Raw genomic sequence first — 9,069 nt, 5'->3', positions numbered from 1 at the left:
TTTCTTTTTAAATTACAGATATTAAAAATACATTTTATTAGCAAAATGTTACAGGCACAGCAAAATGCTTCTTTTAATAAACTTAGCCAAAGAATATAAATAAACATGGCATACTTTACAAAAAGTAAGGACAGTAATATTACCTACACAAAGAAAAACTCTGGGTTCTATGAAAACAAAACCTGAACCGCTCATCTCCGTGAGGATTCATTCGCAACTCCTTACTTGGCGAGCCTGACCGAATACATTTTAACTTGACATTTGCTTTATCTCATGTGATACACACATAACAAGATACATTAAAAACCTTGTGGAAATATACAAAAATGTAACTTCAGAGTTCTGGATGTTTAAATAACAGAAACATATCAATCAAGTTATGCACTTGGACTGCAAAAGCAGTGTTGTAGCAGAGCTCTGCACCATACTCGTTATTCTGGGCCCTCCCTCCACTTTTATCTCCCTTCAAACGTCTACCTCAAAAAGCAGTATTAATAATGATAAGAGAAGGGGTTAGAATCTGTGAGATCTGGATGCCAGTATCATATTTCCTGATTTCAACCCCCTTATTCTAGCTTGCAAATGCGATATAACACATCATCGTATAATTCATGTGGATTTAGTGTTGCTCCTTCAACCAACCACGGATGTCTGCTCTCGAGGAAGGGCTCAGAGTGCTCAGCAATCTCAGAGCTAAGGGGCTTCTTCCCTTCAGCCAACAGGGACCGCTCACCCTTGGGGGAGAGGCTGGCATAGCACCCTCTTCTCTGCCTGAGAAGTCTCTCCGTCTATGTGCAGAAATGTTGGATGGAGACAACCTGGTGCTTCCAAGTGCTCTATTATTGTTATAGTGCTAATAGTAATCATGCTGATTATTGTTATTAAACTAACTACAAGTTCTCTACTATTCCATTCCCTTTCTTCCATTTATGTTTTCTTACTCTTTAATACCGTTCCCCCACCCCCGCACCCCACTCCGCCAAATGATTAAGAGGTGTTTTTTAGGTTTTACCTCCCTTTATCTTTCTCATCCTCTCTGAGGTTCTACAGGACATTTAGTTCACACAGATTTATCGTTAGAAGGAAAGGCAGCACCCACTATATTTCTGAGCCTTTAACAAAGAGAAAATAAATAACCGCAAACATTTCCCATTTTAGTTTTGGAAATGTTTTGTTTTCTGTATAAAGAAAAAAAAAAGCAAAAAGAATTCACGCAACCCCCCCCTCCGCCCCAGTCTTTGGTGTTTGCTAGTTGCATACACTTTCTATAGAAACATCAGAGGACATAGCTGTTCCCTTCCTGGTGGACAACACAACCCGGATGTCAGATGAGCTGACCAAGATGAAGAGTGAGACCCCAGGCAACTACTGTCAACCAGCATGGGCACCACAGTGAGGGAAAACACAAACCCTTGATCTTCTCTCATGCATTCTAAGAGTGAGCATGCCTGGGTTGGTGGTGTCATCAGTTCCCATCAGAACGGTGATGATTTGGTATTCTCAAGGAGACGACAACATCTTGAAGGGCAAGCAGTGACCCATGAGTTCGCGAATGCAATGGGTTCTGAAAGGTCTAAACCCACATCTGCGTTTGATTTGTTTCGAAAGAAGAATCCTTAGCCTTCCTCTGAAGCCTGCTGCAGATCACAGCATCAGGGACCATGCTGCCCTGGTCCTGGGTCAGGACATCCTGGATCAGGAAAGGTCTATTTAAAGATGAATGACCGAGATCGGATTGTGCCTTCCCTTTGGTCGAGCTGCTTTCTTATTTGAGACTTTAATAAAGCAAACACATATGCGTATTGATTATTGAGCAATTTAAGATAAAGAACTTAACATTAAATAAGACATGCTGTTACTAAGGACACTATGCAACTAGATCAACATGTTACAATTTTCAGTATGGTTTTCTTATTTTTCTCGGGATAAATACTGTAAAGTCACTGCTAAAACATACAAACTAGGAATTGACCTAAGACTTAGGTAATTCATTAAATGCAGTACTACTCAATGAATCAAAATGAATACTTGGGTCTAAATTTTTTGATAGGGAATATTGTTTATTATACATTGTCAGTGGAGTGCACAGGTAAAGAACACTAAAGAATGATTAGTTTTTTGTTTTTGAATATTTATTTGTATAGGGAGAAGTCTACAAGTATGTGAATTTGATCTATTTTTGCCTTAATTTTTCTCTAATGATATGTCACTTCCATAATTACAGCATACAAAGAATAAAAAGTTCATTCATATCTGAGCAAATGTTTCACGTGCCAAAGTATTACTCCACTCAATATCAAATACACTGAGACTATCTCAAAATGAGTGGTATATTTATTTGGATTTCAAACTGAAAACATAACCAAAAGCAAAAGTGCCTGCATCTAGAAAAGAATATTCAATGAATTTCTATGTGTCAGTTAATTACATAAAAACAGATAAAGAAAAATATATAGGACTAACGACTCACTAAGACTAATGTACTTGAGGGCTTGAGGCTAAGGCTCTGGGGCTGAGATCCCAGTGCATCTCTATCCTTTCTCTTTTACCACCCGTCTGCATGCCTTCTTTGTCCCTCAGGAATGAACAGACTATTCCATAAACCTGCCAGTAGACATCCTATTGACTCTTGGGGGTAGTCCAACAGTTTTAGTAGCAATATGTTTGAAATCGTCACTATGTTACTTCTGAGTACTAGGCATCCAGAGGATTTGTGTAACTCACCAGTTTCCAACGTAGTATCTTGATCCACTCATCAGCTTCTACTCCTGTCTTTGCACAGAGATAAAATGTCCTGAATGGAAACACCAAGCTGATAAGACAAAAGAAAAACTTAAGATATTCCAGGTGGTTGGTTGAACATATTAGTTGAACAGAAACTAGACTATTCAACAGAAAAAAAGAAACAACAAAGAGCAACTTGAAGACTTGGTAGATACAGAGCGATTCCTGCCAGCAAACAGCAGAAATGTTGAGGAAGCTGGAGACTCATATTATTATCACCGGCCAGATTTGTATTTTCGAATGAGAATTCAAAAAAGAAAACATGTCCATGACACACCCAGATCCTTTTGCCACTGACGTCTTTGACTGAATACACTTGTGTGCTTATTCAGCTGATGTGTTAAATGACTCAGAACCTGTACCATGAGTCAAAGAATAAGCAAGACAGATAAGAATTTACTTAAGAAACTCATTTGTGTTGGCTTGATTCCATGAGAAATAAGCTATTCTGTGTATGTAAGCAGTTTTGACTATCTGGGACAGGAAAAAAAAAAAGATAATAAATCTCATCAACTATTCTTTTTGCCTACTCTGTAATGAGTTACTCTCTGCTGGAAGAAGACAAACTCTCCTACTGGCATGAACAGCTTATTCTAGAACTATGGTAACTCTTCATTGACTTTCTTTGGCTCTATAGGCAAATCTTTTGACTAATAAGGTCAGCCTTAACTTACATCTTGCCCATATTTCCTGTCCTTACAGCTGAGACGCAAATCCTTTTTCCCTGCCTCTCATGGGGAGAAAAAAAAAAAGCTTCAAACTGAAATTCAAGAGAGTTTCTATCTTCTAGAACCAAAGCACCATATCTTGTTCATGTCTGTAATTAGGGTTGAATAGACAAGACCTAAGCCCCTGTGTGTAGAAGATAAACCTTGACATGAGGTCCTGTTGGGCAGTGAGGGGACAGTGGGACTGGGATGCTGGTAACCTGTCACATTGTGCAAAACTGCTTTCTGGAATTGTCATTGCTCAGTACTCCCTGTGAGAGACATTATTAATCGCCTATTAATGCAGATAATTTTCCCTTTCTTCTTGCTAACAGAGCCCCAGGCAATAAATGATAATTAGTTGGAGCCAATTATGATCTTACTAGTTTTCTAGCTTCCCCTGCTGCTAGCGATGGCCATGGGACCTAGCCATGGCCAATGAGATGGGAGGGAAAACCCAATAGAAAATTTCTGAGAAAATGTCTGCCTTCCTGATAAAAAGGGACAGACATGGCTGATACCATCCCTACGTCCTTCTTTGTGACTGACCTGAAAATGTTAGGGCTACAACTAGAGTAGTTCTCTTGGACAATAAAATAGCAAGTGAACTGCTAAAGCCAAAGAGAACTGTAGAGACACTGGTGCTGATCTTGTCAAGCTAGATGTCTGTGTCCTCCTATTTTGTTATATAAGAAATAACCCGCCCCACTGGCTTGTGTGGTACATTTACGTGAATTTTAAAAAGATATCCGTTATTGGTTGAGGTTAATGTTAATTAATTAATTAATATTAATTTGGGGGAGTATGTAATGTGGCATTTTTATTCTTAGGAAGTGCATACTCAGGCATATAGGGATAAAGTGCCATTGTACCTCCAACTTACACTCAACTGGTTTAGGAAAAAAGTGAATCAAAGATAAAGCAGGTACAACAAAATATTAATGATGCATGTGTAGCTGAAAGGGATATGGCTATGTAAGTCTTTCAGCATTTGTACATTTGAAAAACATTAAAATAAAACTTTGTGGGAAATAAGACACTCCTTTTGCAAGACACTACTTCTCCTAGTTAGAAAATTGTCATGATCTACTAATGAGGTTAAACAAAAACACTTTCTGCCATCTGCCAGAAATTGTCATAATAATATAAATCACCCACTGTTGGAGTCAAAGTTGAAATTAAAATTGAGTAAAAAACTTAAAAGGAATAAAACATGAATGGAATCCAATTATGTATATACTTATGTGGCATACAACATAAACAGCTATAGCCACTGGGCCTGCCTGTTTAAGTCACTTTATTTATTTTTAAGGATTTTGTTTCTTTATTTGAGAGAAAGCATGAGCAGGGGGAGGGGGAAGGGCAGAGAGAAGGAGAAGCAGATTCCCCTCTGAGCAGGGAGCCTGATGTGGGGCTTCATCCCAGGTCCCTGAGATCATGACCTGAGCTGAAGGCAGACCCTTAACCAACTGAGCCCCCCTGGCACCTCCCAGTCCAAGTCACTTTAAATGAGATATTATGTCATAGTCAGTTGGAAGCACTGCTGATATACATGCCCTGAGTGCTAGTTAAATCCATGCCCCTCAAATCAAGACACTCATTTACATTAAGATATACAGGTTTTTCTTTAATTCCCCAGCTAAAATAATTGGCAAGAAGACTTTTAAAATCATTTTCTTTACAAAACAACTTACCAAAAACAGTTTACTCTTTCCTGTGAATAATCAAATTGCACAGCCGAACATTCTGTCAAGTCTAGGATCCGAATTGGTTCTGGTGACTTAAAAAAAAAAAAAAAAAGCAACCTATGTCATCACACACACACAAAAAAAAAAACCCACAAAAATTTGTTCATCCCTTAGTCCCCTAAAAGTCTTCCACTGTATGCACCTGTCAATTTTACTTTCACTAAGGGGACTGATCATAGAGATGCTTACTCAGGTTAGTTATAAGCCCCGGTTTGGGGCTTGGTTATTGATGAGACTGGATGTTGGAAAGATTGTCTTTATCAATTTAAATTTAGTGGAGGTATTTTAAACATGGAAGGGAGTCATATTTTCTTTCATGTTTTTAAACTTCTGCTTTCTCAGAAATTTGGTATAGGGAAAGTGAGAAGAAACAAAATAATTTCAAATTGGCTTAATGAAATGGGCATGTGAAATGGACATGGGTTTTTTGGTTTTTGTTTTGAGTTGGCTCCATTACCAGCGTGGAGCCCAGTGCAGGGCTTGAACCCACCACCCTAAAATTAAGACCTGAGCTGAGATCAACAGTGGTATGCTTAACCGACTGACCCACCCAAGCATCCCAGAAATGGACTTTTTTAAAAATTTTTTTAAATATTTTATTTATTTATTTATCACAGAAAAAGAGAAATCACAAGCAGGGGGAGCAGCAAAGGGAGAGGGAGAAGCAGGCTCCCCACCAAGCAGGGAACCCAATGTGGGGTTCCAAACCAGGACACTGGGGTGATGACCTGAGCCAAAGGCAGACACTTAACCGACTGAGCCACCCAGGCCTCCTGGGGACTTATTTTTAGTAAAAGGAGAAACTGCAGCAGAGAGAGCTCATACATCATGACAAGAGAATAACTCCATTGCCCTAAACAAGGGGATGATGTACCCTGGGGAGCTAGTTTAGCCAGTTTCTGGGACACACATCTCATCCTTGCAAAAGCACTCTGCTCGAGGTTCCTGGCTGACTGGTAAAACATGCTGCTCTTGATCTTGGGGCATGAGTTCGAGCCCTAGGTTGGGTAGAAAGCTTAGTTAAAAAGAAAAAAACTCCGCCCCATCAGGAATCAAGAATTCACATTTCCAGTCATTTATTGGTGTTTCAGGAGCTCATAAGGAAAATTTCAGAGATTTCAAAGGCAGATGTTCCTTGCATCTAGAAAGCTGATTTTTGTTGTTGTTGTTGTTGTTATTGTGTTTATTAATTAGAGCTGATTTTCTTTTAAAGATTTTACTTATTTATTTGACAGACAGAGATCACAAGTAGGCAGAGAGGCAGACAGAGAGAGAGGAGGAAGCAGGCTCTCCACTGAGCAGAGAGCCCGATGCGGGGCTCGATCCCAGGACCCTGAGATGATGACCTGAGCTGAAAGCAGAGGCTTTAACCCACTGAGCCACCCAGGCTCCCCAAGAGCTGATTTTTAAAGGGAAAATGTGTTATCATATTTCTCACCATCTGATCTTTGAAGTATTTCAGTTCATTCCTGTGCAATGTGAACCACCTTGTTTTCCAGGTCTGAGGGGAAAAAATAATTAAAACATGTAGGTTTTGAATTGAGGAAGACAATATTAAACAGGACGATTTCCTTTCACTTGAAAAGTATCTAAAAAGATTAGATACAATAAAATATTGTGTGGTAAGTCATTTCTGAAGGGAAGTTTCAAAATAGCTACAAAAACTAAAATGAGTCCATGCATGAAGTTCAGAATGAAGGCAGAGATATTGACATATTTAAATAAATAAGAAGAAATAGCCTATCATAAATATGCAAGATGAATTATAACAAACCACTAGATAACTGTCTTATATATTATCTCTATAATAAGAACAGATACCATTTTGTGGGCACCTACTATGGGCTAGGTACTATCTAGCCAATCTTTATGCAATGCCAAATAGTCTTGTTTCACAAATATACAAACTGAAGTTCGGGAACCTCAAACCACAGGATTTTCTAAGACTTGCCTAAGAGTTCCACGATATTGGTGGTGGGAACTGTTGTTCCCCATCTGCCCTCTCTTATGTACTAATAGAACCCTCCCACTATCTTGAGCGGCAATGTATCCAGTTAAAAGAAGTAACAGAGAACTTAAAAATAAATATGCCACGAATATAAATACTTCCTATCCTTGGGGCGCATCAGTCTAGTAGGGACACAAATAACCAAATATTTAGGTTGAATGCAAGCGGGCCAGTATCCAGGAGAGAGGTTAAGTGCCCTGACTCTTAAAATAGGGAAAAGTAGACATATTCCATGAAGGCCTTCTTGAATATTAAAGTGGGCATCATAACTTAAAAAATACAATTACATCAATGGAGGGACAGTTGGATACCCCAGACCTAGTAAAGTTTTGTGTTTTCTTTAGGATTCTATAATAGAATTACATTAATGCCAGTGACGTTTGGCCTACTTTTAGGTTAACATTTTATGCAATTTTGACTTCTTATTTTAAAAAAGAAAAGAAAAGAAAAGAAATATTCTAGAGTTTACTTGCTACTTTTCATCCTGGCTTGTTCCATTTAAAGGACTGTACGTTTTGGGAGGTCTTAATGGTAGACTACTCTCACACATTTGACTTTGCCAAAGAAAAGTCAAGTGATTTTCCAGAATTTTGACTAATACTAGTCATAAAGACCGGCTTTTGAAACAGAAAAATAGTGCAGCAGCTCAAAATAGGCAATTGTGCTTTTAAAAAATGTCAAAGCAAGAATTGAGTCTACAGGAGCTGTCTCTCTGTGTGGCCGGGGCTAGCAGAGACATGTTTCCTTACCTTGACCAGGCCCCCCTGTTTGGTGAGGTAACCTTCTTTGGTGCCCAGCTGAAAAAGAAAGAAGCACCAAGTGAAGCCCAGAACTATCGCCACATGATTTGTCGTTCTATTCCTGTCCCATTTTAAAATGAAACACCGGTTTGCCTTTGATCTTTAAATAATCGCCCTACATTCTTCACTGAGACACTTGAAAATCCTCCCTGTGTTGTGAGAGACTTGTTTTCAGACTGGGTCGTTGGTGGGGAGCTCTGTAGCAAGAGGCAAAAACTCAAAGACTCTTCTAACTTGAGTTAGCAATTTGCAAACAATAAGCCACATCCCATCACTTCTAAAAGCGTTGGGCAGAGTGTGTCATGTAAAACCCAGCTGCTTAAACTGTTGCAGAGGTATTATGCACAAATGCGTGCCCAAGTGTGTGCACACTTTGACATTGGGTCACACACACACATTGACATTGGGTCAATGCATTTGGAAAACTTTGGATGAAGTAGAGGGACTTCTTTACTTCGCAGAGAATGTATTCTGCCAGTATGCCTTGTGAACTTTAAGGGGGGACATGAGAAATAGCATATCCAATATTTATTTTATCACATGAACCTCCCCCATTACAGCCCTCCCCCCACCTTTTTTTCAGAGACCATCTCTTGAGACCTCTATTCTGTGGAAAAGACTTCCAGGAATGCAGATTTATTTACACTTGATTTATCCAAAGGGGATCTGAAGTGACAATGAGTCATTTCTTAACTCACACAGCATTAATTCAAGGGTAGTAACATCACACATGTAGCTAGCCCCTATAAAATATAAGGAATGGTAGATAGCCATGCAAATAGAAATATGCATAAAATAAGGACCCTAAAATAAAGAAATTTAGAACTTCATAAATTCCCAAAGAAACTGAAGGACATTTTGTTCTAGTATGGTGTTACACTGTATCTTACACCGGTAGAATAACAGAACAAAGAGAAAAAATTTGCAGAAGTAAAAGGAATAGAAATCTCACAACAGGGAAGCTAAGGAAACTGACAATTTAGATTGGGACCTATTCTATGTCAGGTTTGCAAATCAGATCA

The 9,069-nt window shown here is 38.9% G+C and overlaps 1 protein-coding gene across 1 annotated transcript in view; it reads right to left on the bottom strand.

Moving 5' to 3' along the window:
* DAPP1 (dual adaptor of phosphotyrosine and 3-phosphoinositides 1) overlaps window positions 1–9,069 on the bottom strand; it is a 49,356-nt gene continuing 40,287 nt past the window's right edge. The window contains exons 5-9 of the mRNA XM_013054055.2: window positions 7,997–8,044; window positions 6,678–6,740; window positions 5,186–5,271; window positions 2,725–2,812; window positions 1–1,775 (exon numbers count right to left, since the gene is read on the bottom strand). Of these exons, the coding sequence (XP_012909509.1) occupies window positions 1,707–1,775; window positions 2,725–2,812; window positions 5,186–5,271; window positions 6,678–6,740; window positions 7,997–8,044 (354 nt within the window). The 3' untranslated portion in view covers window positions 1–1,706. The remainder of the gene's footprint in view (window positions 1,776–2,724; window positions 2,813–5,185; window positions 5,272–6,677; window positions 6,741–7,996; window positions 8,045–9,069) is intronic.

This window comes from Mustela putorius, unplaced genomic scaffold, assembly GCF_011764305.1.
Source record: "Mustela putorius furo isolate JIRA1106 unplaced genomic scaffold, ASM1176430v1.1 tig00003871_pilon_pilon_pilon, whole genome shotgun sequence".
NCBI lineage: Eukaryota > Metazoa > Chordata > Mammalia > Carnivora > Mustelidae > Mustela > Mustela putorius.
Note: the sequence above shows the minus strand (reverse complement) of the source record. Positions and strands in the feature narration are given on the sequence as shown.